At 43.8% G+C, this 20,854-nt stretch overlaps 1 protein-coding gene across 2 annotated transcripts in view; it reads right to left on the minus strand.

The window, feature by feature from the left end:
- Positions 1–20,854, minus strand: part of UXS1 (UDP-glucuronate decarboxylase 1) — a 95,956-nt gene that overhangs the window by 62,919 nt on the left and 12,183 nt on the right. The window contains exons 2-4 of one of the 2 annotated variants that reach the window (XM_037806799.1): positions 2,598–2,625; positions 1,201–1,249; positions 44–87 (exon numbers count right to left, since the gene is read on the minus strand). In XM_037806799.1, coding sequence (XP_037662727.1) covers positions 44–87; positions 1,201–1,249; positions 2,598–2,625 — 121 coding nt within the window. Of the gene's footprint in view, positions 1–43; positions 88–1,200; positions 1,265–2,597; positions 2,626–20,854 lie in introns of both variants that reach the window. The other variant, XM_037806798.1, reaches the window with a different exon arrangement.

Consider the following 20,854-nt stretch of genomic DNA (forward strand, 5'->3'; position numbering starts at 1 on the left):
GATATAAACATTTTGCTAAATTCAAAACAAAAAGTACACATACCTTTTTTCCAAATCCCTGATTTTCTCTCTTAGTGGTTCCACAATCTAAAACAATAGTCAAAATCAGCTTTAAAGCAATTTTAGAGTCCTCACCACTCTCACCCCATTCTGAGCTTTCAGACTACATGAGACAATGCAAAACCATTTTTAATTTCTTCTACAATTCATTTCCAACTTGAAATTAAGATTTAGCACTTGAATTACATTTCTAGAATCTAGATGACAAACTGCATGTTGGAACTCTTACTCCACAGATGCCCAGGTCTCTGAGAAAACAAACCTTTTTACTTATCCACCTTAGTAGGAGCAACAAAAAAGGTGCTTTAAACTCATAAAACAGGCAGATAAACACCATCTGTTTCCTTTCAGGAGCTAAAGACTCCCCCAAGTGCTGCCCACAAAAGCCTAACCTCTTCTTTCTGCAATTATATCCATGTTATCAGCTCTAGCACATAAATTATAGGCTGTGAATCAACCCACATCCACATGGGTTAACACATGATCTGACAGAACAAGCAGGAGAAAGCCAAGGTCTTCCCCACAACTCTGCAATTTGGCTTCAAATAAAACCTTCAACAAGGGAGTAACTCCCCACCCCCTCCCATAATTTATGTTACAAGAGTTGACATATCTATATTTATTTCGCCAAAACATAAGCAAATATTTTTAAATAAGAGGCATATTATCAACCAAGTGACAGTCTACAATTAAGCAGGTGTGACCTCCCCATCTGCGGACAGGGATGCTCTTTATGTCAAGTCCTAGCATCTTATTTGGGGCCATTTTCCTTTTAGCATCAGGTGAGAGGCTGCTGGTTTTTGCCTCCATCCCTGGAAAAGGTAATTACTTCCCTATTTCTAAGGCATTCTGGAAACGCTCACCTGAAAACTCATGTAAAAATTTAAATCCATTTTGCCTTTAAGGTAGAATTTGCTTTAATACAACACACATTTATAAAATGGACAAATATTGATACAGAGACTGCATCTACAAGACACAAATAGATAATCTCACCTGAAATGAACACTTTTCGGAGAGATGATTTTGAAATCGTACAACAGCATAAAGATGCACAATAAAGATACCCACACAAGCAAAGGAAATGAAATTGAAAACACATTGATAAAACAGAAGCAAACTATGGAAAAATAAACTCACCTCTTCAATCCTGCTTTCAATTTTTAGTTCACCATTTTCCTGGAGAGACCTGTTGAGAAGAAAGCTACAAAACTGAGATCAATTGAACGGCTTTTTGACTTCAAGATTCATTTCTGAATCAACCACCCTAACACAAACCAAAGGCAGTGGAACATCACCCTCTCCTTCCCCAGTATCAGCCATGTGTACTAAGTTGTCCAGAAAGGGATGCACCTGAGGAAAACAAGACAGTTGGGGGGAGGGAAACTTCTCCTTAAATCAATCTGTGAATGTGCCCAATATCACCTAACATATTGTTTCTATTAAACTAAAATAATCTCACTTCCACATTATATCCAACATGGAATTTTAAATTAAAAGCAGAAAGTGTGTCTATAGGAATCCAAGTTTGTCTGCTGGACTTTCTGGGGATTTAATGCAAACGGAGTTTCTCCAAGTAAAAAAAAAAACAGGCTTCTTTAAACGGGATCCATGCACCCCACCTAGCCACACACAGAAGCCTCTTTGTGGGGGAGACACAGACAGGCCCCTTGGTAAGAATCAGATCAGCAATGCCCCAGACACCCAGAAAAACCAACTCAATATGAGAAACCCCTCGGGGCACAGTAACTGGTTATCCTGACAGCTGGACTTTCCTGCAGCAAATGTTAAAATAACCATACTAACTTAATCATCACAATCTCGATTGTTACTCTTACATTTTTTTAATATCAGGAAATACAAAGTAAGGTGAATTTTTCTTTAAGTGTAAAACTGTACTATTGGCTCCAAGTGTTTCCACAATGAATACTTAACTACTTTCTGTCTGGTTTTTACAAGGCTATTTGTTCTTTGGTAAAAAGAAAATTAACACTGCAATTTTACTTTTACAAGTGCTCCTCCTGACCTGTTATTAAGCACAAATAATGCACACCCGTGCCAGAGGCTTCTCCAGCCTAAACCAAGAGAGGTCTGCACTAGCAGATTCCTCAGGGGAGCCAATTTTCCCCAAGACAGCTGTCTTCTCAAAGGGCTTTGGAAAACCCCCGGTGTTCTTGTGCAAGCCACCCAGCAATGCAATTTACATTTTAGTAGTGTGAAAGTTAGGATCAGACCTCTTATTATCTACAAAAGGAGGGAAACACTATGCACAACACAGAGGAGCAGACCACGGCTGCATCAAGATTTATCTTTACATCTGGACTTTACGTGGGTGAACATTAAAATCAGCCGCATTCCTCAAGACTATCCATAGGAGAATAGAAACAGCCCAGATGTGTGCTAAATTGCAAAAGAAGAATCAGTTTTGTTTTAAAAATACTCTTCAACCAACCTGTGACACATCATGGTGTGTATGTAACACCTGAAATATGCCTATAAAACCCACTTCAATGTCCAAGTCATCAAAAAAAATTTACCTCATGCTAGCGAAGTTGCCCCAAACAGCTGTAAGGGAAAGAAGAAAAAAGTCAGTTTTTAAGTTCATAACATTCCACAATTCTAACTGATAAAATGTTAATCTTTACAATTTTAAGCAGTGTTTGGAAAGTTAACTAAGAAAATGAAATTACAGGTCATCAATACAATAAAATTCCCTTTGTGTATTCAAAAGAATTAAGTCCTAATAAAAAATAAGTGAAAAACATGATCCTACATATCCCTTTGGCACCATGCTGGAATTATGTGTTTTGATAAACAGGAAGTCCTCAACCTCTCGCTGGGGAAGAGCCGGTCACAAAAATCAAAGAAAAGTATTCCCGAAGGAGATTCTAGGGTTCAAATCCAGTCTCTTCCTTGAAATAGTGATGAAATCAAAACACAGATAAATTAAGTTAGCACTGATCACACCTGCCTTACAGGTTCCTATCGGCCTCTCTTGATTACAGGCACCTGGAAGCCATGTCATTCGAGACCACTGTATACCTGGACTTCAATAAGTGTGCATGACACCAGCCCTGCTCCAGCAGTGACATTTTACCACGATGACTTTTAAACATAATGATAGACCATAAGCAGCACTTTAAGTTACTGAGCAGAGTATTATTTCTGGATGTGAACCCCCAAAGGAATGTCATAAAGAAACCTTTACATGAACGTGTGATCCTAATATTTTGTACTATTAAGCCCTTATTTAGCCAATCACCAAATATGCAACAACTACTAAGTGCCAGATACTCTTCTAGGTGCTGGGGATAGGCAGAGTGCAAAGAGAAACTCCCTGCCAGCATGGGGTTGTGATTTTGTGAGCTCATGGAGGCCCTGAGGTTAGGATTTTCAATTTGTCATTGCCTGACACATAGTAGGGTGTTAATAAATGTTTACTGAATAGGATTCAGTGTCCAAAATCAGGCCCCCAAAGAAACTGCCATTGCCAAGAAGGGAAATGTTGTGAAAATAGTACATCCCTCTTCAAAGAGGAGGAGGAAACTATTGATAGAAAAGCCAGCCCCTGCCACATACATACATACATAAATAATACATACATGAAGCAAGCAAGTGAGAAACAAGAGAAATTAAAATAAAGCTAAGGTATATTCTTTATTCACTTTTGAAACCATATAACTTTACAGCTTTGGACTTGGTGATTCTACTTTTGAGTATTATCCTTAGGAAGCAATTATTCATACAGGAAAGTTGCCTTCAACGACATTTATCATGGCCTTATTTATAATAGGAAAAAAAAAAGAAAGAAAATATGGAATAAACCAAATTAGCCAACAATTGGGGAACAGTTGTATAAATTATGATATAGCCATTTGATAAAATCAGGAAGCTATGAAATAAGTATGCAACTGTGTTGCAACATGCTAACAGTTATGACAGTACTAGATGAAAAAATATCTGCAATATGACTTCAGCTATTAATGTAGAGAAAAGAAGACTGTAAAAATGCCAAAATACTGAATTGAGATGGTGATGTGACTCACCATTTTTCTATTCTTGTATTCGTGGACTTACCCACTTATAAAAATGGAGGGAAAAGATTTTTAAACCCTTGGCAAACTCCCCGCCCTCAGCTATCCACTGTTCTGTCTCTCCCTAGAAAACTTTACTTGATTCCTCTACTTGTGAACATCTTTCTCAGTCCGCAGCTCCCTGACATCAGGCATTACTGCTGCCAGTCCATTCAAGCAGAGCCCACAGAGATCGCTGAGGCGGCCGAGAGCACCCCGTCACACAGGCGCTTTCCCTTATCCACCCTATCCCAAATAAAGACACTGTCTCACTGCTGCTTGTCAAGATAGACTAAGAAGTGGGCCATCTTCTTCTGTGCTATGGAACAACGTAAGAGAGGATTATCCATTCCTTAAAGTGCCTTCTAAGTGGACAGTGCCATGTGACAACTTTAAAAATCATTCCCAGGTTATTAGTTTACTCAGTTATGTGTGTGTGTGCTTAAACCTTTTCTCAAGTCAGTTTAAAATTTCTATTTTTGGAGTCATCTCTCAATCCTTATTATCACTTAGACCATTTCAGAGCACCTAAAGCAGCCTCTCTCCTTGGCACTTTCTCCTTCTTTGAATTCAAGACATCATGATCTCACGAATTTCTCTCCCCTGGTTTCACTGATGTTCCTTAAACACCTTTCCCTCACAAAGCTCCCCAGGGATCTGTCCGTGGTCCTCTCCCAGGGGAATGAGGTCCATATCTACAACTTCATAGATGCATAATCCCCCCTTTCATAAATGTATAACTCCTAAATCTACTTCCACGGTCAGACCTCTCCCCTCAGCTCCAGCACCCCATCTTCGATTGCCCCTCCCCACCTGGAAACCCTTCTCCCCAAGTGCTCCTGATGTTCACCCAGGGGAGCCCAGAGAACTTCACAAATCCCTTCCCCTCGGCCCCAACTGGCAGGTCCCTCTCGTAGCTCACCAGGCCTCACAGAAGTACCCCGCCTGCCTCCTCCCTGGGCATCCCATCCAAGGTACTTTCCCCTCCTAACCACTTGACATCCCAAACTTTTGCTCTCTTACATCCCCTGTTCTTTCTGAACACAGGTTGCTTCCTCTGCCACAAACATACTCACATCTCTTCAACACTCCATTCTCTGGAAAGCCTCCTTAATCACCCTTCCCACTCTAGGGCCACCAGGTAGCCCAGGGTCCCCTACAGGCTTTATATTAATTGCCAGTTTACAGGTCTGGTTCATAAGTGGCATCACCAGGCACCAGGGTCCAAGCACCAAAATTAGTTGATGGGTATGAAGGAACTTTTCACATTCTTAAAGCATCTGTCCTCTCTTAGCACTTTATGTCTTCAGAAGTGTTATTAACAATTGTGCTGGTTTTGATATGTCCCCCAGAAAAGCCATATTCTTTATTGCAATCTCATGGGGGGCAGGCTGACTAGTTTGTTGATTAGGGTGGAACTTTTGATTAGATTATTTCCATGGAGGTGTGGCCCCACCCATTCAGGGTGAGTCTTGCTTAGTTCACTGGAGTATTTAAGAGAGAAGCTAAGAGCTGACACATACACAGATGCTTGCTGATGCTTGGAGATGCTTGGAGATGCGGACAGAAGGACATCTGGAGATGTTAAGCTAAGAGATGTAGCCCAGAGTTTGTCCTGGCAAAGCTAAGTGAGGACTCCCAGCTGAGAGAGAAATGCCCTGGGAGAAAGAAGCAAGGACACACAGGAGCTGAGAGAGAGGAGTGAAGACAGAAGCCCAGAGACATTTTGGAGAAACCCATTTTGAAACACAACCCGGGAGCACAGGACGTGCAGACAACAGCCATGTGCCTTCCCAGCTGACAGAGGTGCTGAGAACACTGTTGTCCTTTTTGCAGTGAAAGTATCCTCTTGTTGATGCCTTAGCTTGGACACTTTTATGGCCTTAGAACTGTAAACCTGTAACCCAATAAATCTCCTCTATAAAAGCCAAACCATTTCTGGTATTCCACATAACAGCAGCATTAGCAAACCAAAACACCAATAAATCTTTAAAATGTTTTTATGCCAAGTGTCTTTGGCCTCTATCTTTGGTCTTAATCCTATTTCTGGAGTTCTTTATAAGCAGAGTGAAATTCAGAGAGTGCAAAAGCCACAAGAAGCAAGAAGCTGGACATCAACAGAATGTGGAAGAGAAGGGAGAAACCAGGAGATGCTGCCATGTGCCTTGCCAGGTGACAAGCTAAGGACCAAAGATCACCAGTCTTTGTAAAGACTGGTGTTATCAGACCAAGGTGGTAGATTATTTGCCTGATGCACTCAAATGACCAACTACTGAGATATCGAGGTTTCAAAGAGAGAAGAGTTTATTGCTAGGCATGAAGCAGGAGAGCAGATGGCCTACTGGCCCAGAGTCTGTCTCCCCGAACTGCAGGAATACTAATACTTTTATAATATCAAAAGATTGACATGTTTTAGCAATGGTCCCAGATTATGTAATTAGAAGTGATCTAATTAATCAGCATGTGCAGACTGATTACATGCTTAGTCACAGTATATATATAAGAAAATGGTGGCTTTAATATGATGATGGGTGTGATTTTTAGTATTAAAATGAGGTATAAGTGACTTGTAGGTTAAAGTCTAAGCTACCGCACACGTCAGGTGGGCCCATTTTAGCTAGATCCAGCTTCAGTTATTAAGAAAACTTTGGAATTGGGGTGGGTTAGTTCTGGGCTGACCCAAGACCCTTCATGAATAAACCTTAGGGGCTGTCTTTAGTGACCATAAGACTCTAAAGTCGAAAAACCAGATAAAATCGATACAAGTAAAGGTTAGCCACAAGATTTTTACAATCACAAGTGCACAAGATAACGGCTATACAATTATTATCAAGGCAACTAACTACAGTTCAGAGATTTCAGGTATTTCCTTCTGTCTACTCTAACAGAAAGCAAAAAGGAATAGCTATATAATAATTCAGTAATCATAATCACCCCTAAAATCCTAACTTCTCAGTTACAACTGCATTGCTTTGATGCCTTGATTTGGACTTTTCTTTTAGCTTCAAAACCAGAAGCTTAATAAATTCCCATTGTTCAACCCGACCCACTTTATGGTATTTGCTTGAGCAGCCAAGAAACTAAAACAGCCTCCTTTAGAATTAGCAAAAGCTTCTACCTGTTTTGCTTTGGGGAATGAAAAGTAAATTGGCATCCAGCAAAGACCAGACTCTCACAGCAAACAGGACAAAGCCTCTGCATTGCTGAAAATTTAATCCATGGGAGGAAAACACAAGAAATTTCCAACAATTATGGAGCCTCTACTCCTTTAGTTTTGTGTTTACCTAACTGTGCCAGTTTGAATATACTGTGTCCCCCAAACGCCATTATCTTTGATGTAATCTTGTGTGGGCAGATGTTATCAGTGTTGATTAGATCGAGTGTTTCTGTGGAGATACGCCCCACCCAACTGTGGGTGATGACTCTAATTGGATAATTTCCATGGAGGTGTTGCTCCACCCATTCGGGGTAGGTCTAAATTGATCACTGGAGCCATATAAATGAGCTGACAAAACAGAAGGAAATCAGTGCAGCTGAGAGTGAACTTTTGAAGAGGAGCTACAGCCAAGAGGATGCCCTGAAGAAAGCACAGGAGCTACAGATGAGAGACAGTGTGAAGATGGCTGTTGAAAGCAGACTCCTGATCCAGAGAAGCTAAGAAAGGACAAATACCCCAAGTGCAACTAAGAGTGACATTTCTGAGGAACTGCAGCCTAGAGAGTAATGTCCTGGGAGAAAGCCATTTTGAAACCAGAACTTTGGAGCAAACGCCAGCCACGTACCTTCCCAGCTAACAGAGGTTTTCTGGACACCATTGGCCATACTCCAGTGAAGGTACCTGATTGCTGATGTGTTACCTTGGACACTTTATGGCCTTAAGACAGTAACTGTGTAACCAAATAAACCCCCTTTATAAAAGCCAGTCCATTTCTAGTGTTTTGCATTCCAGCAGCATTAGCAAACTAGAACACTAACCTAGATAATTGCTAAGATTTTAAAAATCAAAACTATTTTAAATTAATGTTGCTTTTAGAATTTTGCAACCTGCTTACTTTGACCTACCTTACAAGGTCTCAACGAGATAGCTGGCAGTTACTAAAGATGTACTCTATAGATATTTAAACTAAATTGAACTGAATTAAATCCATTACATATAATACCAGGGCTCAATATTAAGAAAATACAGAACAAAAAAGAATTATTCACTGTTAATTACAAAGGGCTTAAAACTGAATTCTCTTACACAGATTTCAAGTAATACATTTTAATTTATTTTAATTTTTAATATAAACTTTAAAAATACTTTGTATAGCAAACTGAGGCACACAGGTAACACAATTCTCATTATGTCTGTTATCTAGATCACATAGGATACAGAGAAACCCAGTTGAAGAAAATCCATTAAATAAAAATTTTCACTTAGGGCAAAAAGTGAGTTATTTTTAAGGGTGTCTTAAAATAAATGTCTGTTGCCAATAAAGAAAACATTATAAATGCTAACCAAACACTTTCATAGATTCTACTAGTATAACTTAGTTTCTTAAATATTTATCAGCTATCACTTGAGATAAATCCTTTCAGAACACAATTTCTCAATTTGGGGTCTGTGGATCTCCAAGGGGATTCATGAATGAGTTTCAGCAAGTCTGGGAAAGAAAAAAAAAAAAAAAAAAAAGACTTGAAAGTTCATGCAAAATCGTGTGTCTGTAGCTTTCAAAATGTCTCAAATGAGTTCAAGACCCCAAGCTTTTAAGACCTACTAATTCAGAATCCATAAAAGCCTGGAATTTTAAGACATGCATTTGTTTTAGAATACGGGGAGATTCTGAGTCTTTGAATGACCAGGCCACACAGAAAGTGCAAATTCTTCACCAGGAATCCAGGCCTGAGGCAGCAATTTCAATTACCATATTTTAAATACTGTTATAACCCTGGATCAGACAAAAGCGCCATTTCCATTTTAAATGTGTACATTTTAAATCGCTGCAATCTGCTTTAGCATGTTTTTTACTGGACAGTGCGATCAGTTTTTTCAAATTGCAAAGCATGTGTCCTTTTCCATCAATTCACAGGAGCAGAGGAACTTAGGGACAACGCCCTGCACGTAGGCGCGTGGATGTCCCGCAAGCCCACTGCGAGAAGGCAACCTCCCCAGCCAGCCTGCGAGATGCAAGCCGGCTCACCACAGAGATGTAAGGCAGTGCGGGCTGCAGGCTTTGCCTTCCTTTTCCAGTGTTTACTAAAATCCTTACTCCCTCATCCAACAGCCATTGATTCAGCAGACCATGTACCTGCACACAGCTTCACAATTCGGCTGGCAGCATGGACAAGTTGCAGCGGGGTGGGCGCTAGGGCGCAACTGCAGCATGATGGACAGGGAGTCCCCAAGAGAGGAGGCCGAGCTGCCGGGAGCAGTGGAAGTGCACCTGGCAGACACCTTCATGACCTCTGTGGTGCAGCAAAAGGTTGCCCGGGCCATGCCAGGCACTGGGGGCCTTCCGGATTGGACTGATCACCAAGGGCAAAATGACCTGCCCAGAAAAGGGCTGGGTCTTTTTTCTTTTTAATTCGGACATTTATTTATTGAACCCCTGCTAGGCACCCAGCAATGTGTGAGGTCCTGTGGCAATAGTTTCTAATCCAGGCTGCCCCTTTAACACTGAAAAGACTCTCACAGGCCTAATAATGACTGAGAATGGAGCAGAGGATGGAATTGTGGAGATCTGCACATTCTCTGGTCTCAGCCAATAAAATCCAGTCTTTTCCAGGCCTGCTAAGCCCTACAGGGCAGGCACTTTAGAATCGGAGCCTCAGAGCACCCGAATCAGAAGCTGAGCCCTGCCCTAGGTGACTGCCCCAGGAGAGGGTAGAGACCCACCATGCAATGGGATATGGTTACTTGGCAGGTCACACCTTACCTGTTGCCACCTCTTGGTCCTCACCATCCCAGCTCAAGCCACCCCAGCTCTGTGTGACTTCTTCCACTAGCCAAGCCTGCACCTGCTCAGGGGCCTTTGCAATTTACTCTTCTCCCACCTCCTCTTCTGCCTCCCTCCTTCATATCATTTAGGTCTAACTCAAGTTGCCTCACCAATAGGCCTCCAAACCACTCCACTTGTAACAGCACCCCCACCCCAATCGCTCCCCTCCCCATCCCCACTTAGCCGGCCTTTCTGTCCTTTCCCAGCATTTAGCACCAGCTGATATATTAACTGCTGATCTGTGAATCTGTCTGCCATCTGCTCCCCCTCCCCAAAAAAGTGTAGGCTCCAAGAGAGCAAAGATTTTCCATGTTTTTATCAATACCATTATCTGTGGCACCCAGATACATGCACACATGCATGTATAAAGCATTTGCTGAGAAAAAGAAACAGAGAGGAAGAAGGAAAACTCCCCCAAATGATTGGGAATCATCGCTTGAAGGCAAGTGTCTGCAAACGCTTTCTTTTCCATAAAGGGCCAAATAATAAATATTTTATGTTTTCTGGGCCATAAGATCTGTCACAACTTTACCATTGTAGGGCAATGACAACCATAGGTAATCTGTAAACAAGTGGTGTGGTTGCTCCAACAATACTTGATTTATGGACACTGAAATTTGAATTTCAAATAATTTTCATGTGCCACAAATTCCTCTTCTTCCATTTTTTTTTCAACCACTGAAAAACTTAAAACTTTCTTCGCTCAGGGGGCTTACAAAAAGTGGCAGCAGGTTGGGTTTGGCCCATGGAGGTTGGTGACCTCTACCCCAGGAGATAAAAGAACGAGGCCTGGTTCCAATCCAGGGCTGCGGTGACTATGTACCAGACTTGCCGGCTGAAACAACAGAAATTTATCATCTCACAGTTCTGGAGGCTAGAGGTCCAAAATCAAAGTGTCAGCAGGGCCACACTCCCTCGGAGGTCTTCAGCATTCTGGTGGTGGCTTGCTGGCCATACAAAACTCCATCTCTGCCACCGTCATTATGCCATCTCTCAGTCTCTGCATCCATCATGTCTGTCTGTCTCTCTCTTTCCTTCTGAGGACACCAGTCATATTGCATTAGGACCCACCCACATACAGTTTGGCCTCATCTTTATTAACAACATCTTCAAATATACTATTTACGAATGAGGGCACCTCACAGAACCAGGAGTTAGAACTTGAACATCTCCTTTTGTGGGGAGGCACAATCCAGTCTATGTTGACCCTGAGGAGGAGACAGACAATGGTCAATTACAGTCGGAGAAGTAAAGGGTGTGGGCAACAGAGAGGGATCAGAGGGGGTGCGGTCGTTTCATTGTGAAGGTGGGTGGGAGCAGACCTGAGAGAGGAAGTCTGTTGCTTGCTTTGAAATGAAGGGAGGTGGGGGGCACTAGCAAGGTGAACCTGCAGAAGGCTTTCTGGGGAGTAGAAGATGAGGCTACAGAGTCAATTTGGACGATAATGTTTGTTTTGTTAACAAGCCCCAGGAACCCTCAGGAGATTCTGTAAATGAACCAAATATGGCCCCACTGTTTTGCCTTTTTAGAGTATTGCAAGAAAACTGGGCTCTAGCTTGTAGGCAAATGTTATCATTTAGCGTGAAGAAGAGCTGGGAGATGTGCCCAGCTGTGTCTTAGCATACCTGGAAGCAGCAGTGTGAGGGACAAACAGCCCAGAGAGAAAAATAGCAATTCCAACTTTCCACTTGCTTAGGTCAAAAGCACCAAAAGGAAATCTAGGCAATACTTTGTGGGGATGGAGAGCTGAAAGTTAATAAGCAGAGGGCAGGGCTAGCAGCCCTGGGGATGGGCAATGTCTCAGGGTTAGTGACAGGGGTCACAGAATTCTCTGGGTCTGCCAGTCTGGATGACCAGGAGCACCCTGATGTCACAAGAGAACACCAAAGAGGGAGGAGAACTACTGGAGAAGAGAGTGGTTTAGGAGAAACACACACCAGGCTTGAAGAATCCTACAGCAATCCACGTAAAGATGTCTAATAGGCAAGTAAAAACCGAGGACCAGAGCTGGAGAGGCTGGCACCAGCCAAGATGCAGAAATGGGACCTGCATGAAGCCAACACAGTGAAGGGGCACTAGAACTTGGCACTGACCATTGCCTCCAACTGGGCAGTGACCACAGCCCTGGGGGGAATCTCATGACAGTGCCGAGGTGGACATTCCAATGAGAGCAACCAAATGAGTGAGCACCTACTGCGTGCCAGGCCTTCTACACTCATTTTAATCACAAGGTAATGCTATCACCCCCTTTTCAAAGCCAAGAGGTATTATGTGACTTGCTCGAAGTCATACAGCTAGTGACCACCCAAATCCCTGTGTTACCACTTTCAAGCGTGAGGTCCTCAGGCTAAGGCCCGGTGACCTGCCCAAGGGCTTCCCAACTGAAGAAAGGCATCTTGTTAATTCCCAAACTTGACCAAACTGTCTCTTCCCTGGCCTCTAAGCTAATGCTCGACCCCTGGGCACCACACAGTATGTGCTCAAAATAAAAAAGGGGGTGGGGGAATGGGAACAAAGCTTACTCAAACTTTGAAGATACTCCCCATTTGAGGAGAATTAATAGCAAGTCCAACCTTCCACCTGCTTGGGTCAAAAGCCCTAAAATTTAGTCACATATTCAAAACAGAAATCCTGTCAAAACAGAAAGCACCGTGCATCATTTAAAATGAGTATCACTTACAGATAAAGCTCAAGTAACACTAAAGCACAACACTGCTATACACACTCTGCTGGCCCACTGTTCACGATTCCTCTCACGGTTTTCTGAGTGTCAACTGCAACAAAACGCTTAATCTAGGCTATACTCATATCTGTCTGCCAAGTTTTAACTGCAAAGCCACACAGTTTCATTGTGTGTGTGCGTGTGTGTGTATGTTTTGTTTTTGTTTCTGCTTTTTAACATAAAAGGAGAACTTCATTGTGGCACTTTTGAAACAGTTAAGAATTCCCTGGCACACCCCCCAACAAGAAGTGGGTCTAGGTTTCCCTACCTGTGTAGGGGTGGACATATGACGCTTCAACCAACAGAGATAGTGGAGGGGACACCGTGTGACTTTTGAAGCTGGGTCATCAAGACCACACAGCTTGCACCGTGCTTGGGAACACTGGCTCCCAGGGCCCCGAGGCACCGTGTATGAGGTCAAACTACCCCAGGAGCAGGGCAGGGCGTGTTGTTGCCCGTCCATCAGGTCTCCGACTTCAGAGGGAAGAAGCCATCCCAGAAGTGGATTCCCCAGCCCAAAGAAGCACCATCCTCACCTCAAATCCCTGACCCACAGAATCTGTGAGCATACTAAAAAGGTTGTTGTTTCATACCAAAAAGATTTGAAGTAACTGGCTAAGCAGCAAAGACAACCAGAACAGGCACTACCACCCTTTAATCTATGAATGTTCAGATTTTATGGGCACAGCCCTGAAATCAATCCAGGTGTACAGGGATATATTCTCTCCAAATGATGAATTTCCTACCAAATGCATCTATACCCCCTCCTCAAGCCAAAGAAGCAGCTTTTGCACAGAGACTCACCACCTGGATACAAAACCTGGGTCCAGGCTCAAGGGCTGGAGAAATCCAGAGCCCCTCACCCACCCAGGCCGCCCACCCCAACCTGACCATGCTCTTCCTGTCCCCATCTGAGCAGAAAAACCAACCCATGTTTCAATTAGCCAGTAAAATATTAAATGTGCACAAGAAGGATGCATCCTTACTCACCTCCAAAGAACCTCAACAACTCTAGTACTCTGGGAAAAGCAAATATTTGATTCACCTTGGATAAACTTTGAGGTCACACAACCATGAAGGTTTTTTTTTTCCAAAGCAGATAAGAACATGCATTATTCTTGTAAGAACAAAAGCATTATATATTGTGTTAAAATGATCAGAAGGTTCAACTTGGAAGATACCGTCCTGGTTTTAATTCAAAGAAAGGGGGATGTGCAGAAGTGAGGGGGCTTCCTGATCTGTTCCCATCAAAAGAATAAGAGCCTGAAACAACGAAGAAATGTGGCAGCCACAAAGCTGGAACCTTAGCAATCCTGAACCCAATGAAGCCGTAGACCAAAGCTCCAGGCCTTGCCCAGCTCAAGGAAGCCTTGGTTCAAACTCCAAACTTCGCCAACTCAGATGAAGTCTTAGTTCAAACCCCCAAGCCTGACAAAGCCCACCATCCTCAAGCCTACCAGGCCTTGCTCTTTCTATGTGGCTACACAAGGATGAAAACTGCTCAGACAAAAAGGCTATTTGAAGATAGCCGGCCCTAGAACTGGAGTGTTCCACAGGTCACACGCATTGGGCACCTGCTCTCTCATCAGAACTCCCTCTGGCATTTGCTCTGCTCTCAACACCCCCGGAGGTCAGAATTTCAGGGAAAAGCACCAGAAACAGGCTAAGAGAGAGCTCAGTCCTTTCAACTCACTGCACTGCAGCCACTCAGAGCTACAGCTGTTAAGTCCTGAAATTCGGCATAAAACATTTTTAAGTGACTCGTAGTGTCCCATTAGGCTTACTAATAAAATCATACCTACATTCTCACGAGAAAAAAATTTGCCCAAAGATGTTACTTTTTTTTTTTTAAGGCAGTTGAAAGAGCAAGAAACCCCAGGCTTTGGAGACAACAGCTGGTCTTTTACATGTATAGATGTCAATGTCAGGTGAAGCCAAGGAACTTACAGCATCTACATATAGCATATATACTGTACATATAGCATACACATGCTATAGCGTATATATAGCATTTATAGTGCTCTAGTATACAGATAGTAGAATCAATTTTTTGCTTTTTTAAAACTATACACACTTCATAACCACATACATGTGTATCTGTTCATTCACAGAAGAAACTCTGGGGGGCATGGGGTAAGAACGTTATATATTCTTGTGTTCTTTTAATTTCTACAACTCACAGGTAGAAAGATTTAAATACATATTTTGAGTCTGTAGAGGACACTGACTTTCTCCTAATTAGTCCAGGTAGGACAATATCACAGCTTTCTAAGTATAGGGTGACTGATTAAAAAGCTCCAAACTTGTAAATTACAAAAGCCAGGAAGTCAAAGCCATTTATTTAACTATGATCTCAAGGAAATCTACTACTGTGTTTTAGAAACCTAGGTAGGAGAATCTCCCTCCCATAGGGTCCCTCTGCAGGACAAACAGTCACTTAGACCAGAGTGTGGCCCCATAGCTCAGAACCTATTAGAACTGCACGTTCTCAGACCCCACCCAGACCTGCTGAATCAGAAACCCTGGGAGTGGGTCCCAGCCATCCACATTTTAACAAACGTCCCAGGGTGCTGCTGATGTGTGCTCAAGCTGGGGCACCTGGCTGTCGACAGCCACCTCAGTTCTTCTCCCTTGCTCAGATCCTCTTCAGACAGTCCGTATGTTTTGGTCAGATACCAACCAAGAACAACAGAGTTAAGTACATGTCACCAATAAAATCTTTCCCAACACCCACCTCCTCCCTCACCCCCATCAAAGGCACTGCTGTTCTTCTAAATGTCCCTTCTCCCTTGTCACTGCCCTTCCTTCCCCCAGGCGGTGGGCAGACCCTGAGGATTATTCCTTCAAACTGTGCCTTGGGTGCGTCTCCTCCTCCGTGTGTGCCAGCTCCAGGCCAGGTTCCAGCTGCCACATCACCCGACGGCTTCGGCAGCCACCCTTCTTCCATTTAACCACATCACGCCTCCTGAAACCTGCTCTTCTGTCACTTCCCGCTCAGGAATCTATGACAGCTTCATTTACAACTTCTCCAAACTACTTTGATCATCCATTCCTATTATTAAAGTCTTGAGCATGCACCACCCACCCCCAATATAGGTGTACTTATAAAATAGATGTGCCACTAACCAAATCATGTCCACAACATGTTCATAACACATAGAAAAACAGAAAATTTAAAAGGATGCAGTAAAAACTGTATATAAATAGAAGTTTCAAAATTTCTTTCCACAACACCCAGTGTTCCATGTCCCTTGGGTGCCTCTGCCCCCTCATGCACACGCTGGTGCCCACTGGGTGTCCACTGTCCTACACTGGCCCTCACGCCTCCCCCACCCGGCACCCCTTTGCTTCTACTTCTCCATCACTGGCCCCAGCCTGGTTCTCAGCACACTCACCCCTCCCAAGAACTTCCCAACCCTTCGCCATTTGCATTTTTTTAAATCCAAATATATTTTGCAAACATATAATGCAAAGGAAACTACCCAGATGGCTCATACAAGCAGTACTCAACTGTCACACTGAATGTATGGGAAGGGGAACAAGGCTAGCAGGAAGGGGGAAGAAAAGGGAGAGGGGCTTTCCCTCTGCTTCCATCTCGTTTGAATGTTTACTCAGAAGTTTTTTAAAATTATGACTTAAAACAAAACCCCAAGAATATACACATAAAATATCAATAATCCTTGCACCTTTCTATTCCAAACTATAAACTACCTTTAACACCAAATACCTTGGTTCCTGGGTTCTCCAACTCAACCCAGTTCTCAGCAGTTAAGAATCCTACAGAAAGTTACCTGCAACTAGGTAACGAATTCTTAGAGCCGGAACTGAGATACATTCAGTCCACAAATCTTCACCTGAGAAAACCATGAAATTTCTGCCTTTTTGCAGCAGGACACCAAGAAATACGATAAACACATTCCACTGATACAAATTACCCAACGGTTCGAGTCCATAATATTAATATTTAATAAGTAAACATTCAAAAATCTCTTAACCTGAAATCCTGAAATAATAGTTCTTAATCTGAAACAGCATCCAATGTGGAGAAGGGATGCAAGAGGAAGAGACAGAAAGAAAAATGCCACCACTGCTGATCTCCAGAAAGCAAAAACGTACTTTTAATCTTCAAATTATCGGAGACCAATAGAAATGACAAGGCGTGAACTCTCCTTTCTCCCCTCCTTCCTGCTAGTGTGGCCCCCTCAAATACCAGCAGACAGCTGGCACGGTACCGTAGAAAATGTGGCCCCATTATTTCTCTTTTGTCTCCCACTTAAACAGATACAGGTTCAACCTAAGGAAAGGTGGCAACATTTTCTCTCGTATTATAGAAAATGAAATATATTTCCTCTGAGAGGACCAAACGAACTTATCTCTTCAGTCTTCTGATGAAAAGAACAAATTCATTAAAAAACAAAAAAAAAATAGAGCATCAGAGGAAAAAAGTCCTTCCTAGCCCAGTCCAGCGTCAGACGTGGAGGGCTTCTGGGAAAAGGGCAGCCCAGGCGTGGCTCACACGCTGCCGCAGCAAGGCTCAAGTCACACCGTTTTTTACTGGTACAAACTGAAATCAAGCCGCTGTTCTTCCCCTCTGACGAATCCCTTCCCTGTGGAAACAAATGCACGAAAAGGTGGGAACCTCCGAGCACAGAGCAGGCCATTCAACCGCCTTTTCTTGCCAAGATGATGATGCCTCTGTTGAAAGCTGCTGAAATGGAACGGCCCTGCTATGGACACTTCCTTTTCAGCTTAAATGAACACCGTCCATTAAGGTGGACAATAAAGGTTGATGAACCTATTTTTAGAATGCCTAAAGCAAAGAAGGGGGAGGTTAAAGAAAAAAATGTGGTACTAGTTAGGAAGAAAAGGTAAATTCAACCTTCTCACCACAACTGTTTAAGGGAAGGAGGAACTTACCTAACGAAACACAGAATGCTAAGATACAACTAACATGTAAGGTGGTGCTTCTCTTTAGAAAGCAGAACACTACATTTAAGAACCAGGTGAAAAATGTGTACAGATGAAGGATGAGTGCAAAAGGCCAAGAAGAACTTTGGGGCTTGTTCTAGTTTGCTAATGCTGCAGAATGCAAAACACCAGAGATGGATAGGCTTTTATAAAACGGGGGTTTATTTTACTACACAATTACAGTCTTAAGGCCACAAAGCATCCAAGGTAACACATCAGCAATCGGGTACCCTCACCGGAGGATGGCCAATGGCATCCGGAAAACCTCTGCTAGCTAGGAAGGCAGCTGGCGTCTGCTCCAAAGCTCTGGCCTCAAAACGGCTTTCTCCCAGGACATTCCTCTCCAGCAAGCTTGCTCCTCCCCAAAACGCCACTCCCAGCTGCACTCCGTTCAGTCTCTTTGAGTCAGCACATTTATATGGCTCCACTGATCAAGGCCCACCCCGAATGGGCGGGGCCACACCTCCGTGGAAATATCCCATCAGTTATCATCTACAGTTGCGTGGGGCGTATCTCCGAATCCAAACATTCCAACTTAATCCCCACTATTATGTCTGCCTCACAAGATTGCATCAAAGAATACGGCTTTTTCTGGGGGACATAATACATTCAAACCAGCACAGGGCTCATTTTTCTTCTTGCTGTTGTAAAGCTGTTTTGTTAATAATACATCTGCCACCGGAACTTTACTTAGAATGCTCAAGAGAAACTTGATGGAAATAAACACCATGAAAAATGGACAAAACCTACATGAAAGAAATTACAACACTTGACTGAGAGGCAAAAAGAAGAGAAAACCAAATGAAAAGACAGACTTTTTCTGTATGGGAAGACTCATTATTATAATGTTAAAATTAAGATGACTATATGTTATTTTAACTTCGTTGCACTTCATTCTCTCTTTTTTCCAGTTGAGCACATTTTTACCTTTTCAAATTATTCTGTAATTTTTAAATGAGAGCATTAAGAAATTAACAATAGTTCTAAGTTAGCCTTTTCATTTTGTGTTTTCAAGGGGGTGGTGAGCTGGGGAGGGGTCAAGGACTACGGGCTCAAACCCCAGACGTCACCGGCACGGCAGCCTGCGGCAGTGCTTCAAGACGCAGCCTAAACCCAGGGACGCCCCGTCCAGGGCACAGGCCAGATGCAGGGGCAGGCAAGCCACGCCCCATTATGAAGGCATGGGGAGCTGGGAGCTGCTTTTCCATGGTGAGGCCACACACAGAGAGGGGACTATGTGACATGGCTGTCTGTGGTCGAAATGGTAGAATATCAGAAATTGTACATGGTTCAATAGCAACGACAGTGTCAGACTTCTTACCCACAGCTTTTATGAGAAAGGGCAAAGGCAAAAAGCACAGGAGTTTGTGAGGGAAACCGGGCAGGAGAACGGGGAAAGTGGGGCAGGCAGGTGGGAATGGAGGGAGGAGTGGATGAGAGGGGGAGTGTGAGCATGGGGTGGGGGGTGCAGGGACTGGGGGGTGCAGGTGAGGGGGGGCAATGAGGGGTGGAGGAAGTGGGCAAGAGAGGGAAGAGATGGGAGCAGGGGAGAGGATATATAAGTGGGGGTGTACAGGGTGCAAGAGAGGGGTAAGAAAGGGGGACGAAGGGAGAAAGTGAGAAGGGGAGCCAGGGAGAAGGGACAAGAAAGAAGAGGGTGTGCTGGGTGGGGAAGTGGGAGAGAACACTGCAAAGGTGGGGCATGTGAGGGTGGGGACAGGGTGGCAGGTGCACTGGGAGGCCCCGCGGGAGTGGGCGCAGTGCTGCAGGTGCTGTAGGTGCTTCACTGCCTTGCTGTTCCAGCCCAGAAGGGTGGCAGGGGTGGGAGTGGGGGTGTCGGGGCTGCTACAGGCCCAGCAGGGTTCCTGCCCCCGCATCTCCAGCCTCCAGTGCAGGCCCAAACAAAAGGACTTTCCAAAGGCCTGAGCTGGGAAAACAGGGCTCTGAGGGCCTGAATCCAGGAACACTGGGGCTGAGCCCACTGAAGCCACCACACCCCACCCCATTAACCACATAAAGAAGGGGAGAGGGCCCCCGCTGCCGCACCAAACAGGAGGCAAAGAGGCAGCTCGGCCACCCACAAACAAGACAAGGCAACGCTGCAGGCAGGGGTCAGGGTGGGAGTGTCCACCAAAATACCTCCTGCCTCACTCCACCTTCTAGGTACCCCTCAGGGCTGCCTCAAAGTGCAACATCTTATTTCAGAGCATCTTCAGTTAAAAGCCTACATCCAATGTAAGGAAAATGTTCAGAGATAGACTGTGGTGATGAACGCATAACTATGTTATCATACTGTGGACAGTGGATTGTATACCATGGATGATTGTATGGTGTGTGAATGTATTTCAATAAAACTGAATTTAATTTAAAAAAAAAAGAAAAAAAGCCTACATCCAAGCTAAGAAATAGGTGGGTGCATGCAGCTTTAGGGTACCTTCAGGACCCCCTGTGCCACCAAGGAGTCCCTCTGTATCCGGAATGAAACATGGGGTGGGTTATGTAACCGCTCTGTGCCTCAGTTTCCTCATCTGTAAAATGGAGAGAGGGCCTCTCCGCTCACTTCACTTTGCAGTACAGTAGGGTGAGGGCGGCAGGCCTTTCCCAGTGCCCAAAGGGACGGCTGCATCCTGGTGCCCAAAGGGACGGCTGCATTTCAGCACCTGCATCAGTGGGTTGTGGTGGGGCAAGAAATGCAGGCACGTGGAAGCCAAAGGAGAGCAGAGGAAGTCTAAGTGTGTGGAGGAGGAGGGAGGAAGGCTTACACTGTGTCAAGAACCCGGAACAGAAAGTGTGTCTTTTAAATAATTAAGGTGCACTGGGGGATAAGGAGAACAGGGAATTAGAATTAAATTCGATATAATATCAGTAGGATCTAAACAAGGAAGAAGTAAAGTCCTGATTTGGCTACGTACAAGTTATGCTGCACACCTCCACTTACGAAGACCCCTTATCATCCACAGACAATGACCATTTTCTCAATGACTAACATGGGCACAAAAACTATCATCAGTGCCCTTGATGAGGGTCAGATGAATTTTGTTCTTTTATCT

Source organism: Choloepus didactylus, chromosome 17, assembly GCF_015220235.1.
Source record: "Choloepus didactylus isolate mChoDid1 chromosome 17, mChoDid1.pri, whole genome shotgun sequence".
Taxonomy (NCBI): Eukaryota; Metazoa; Chordata; class Mammalia; order Pilosa; family Megalonychidae; genus Choloepus; species Choloepus didactylus.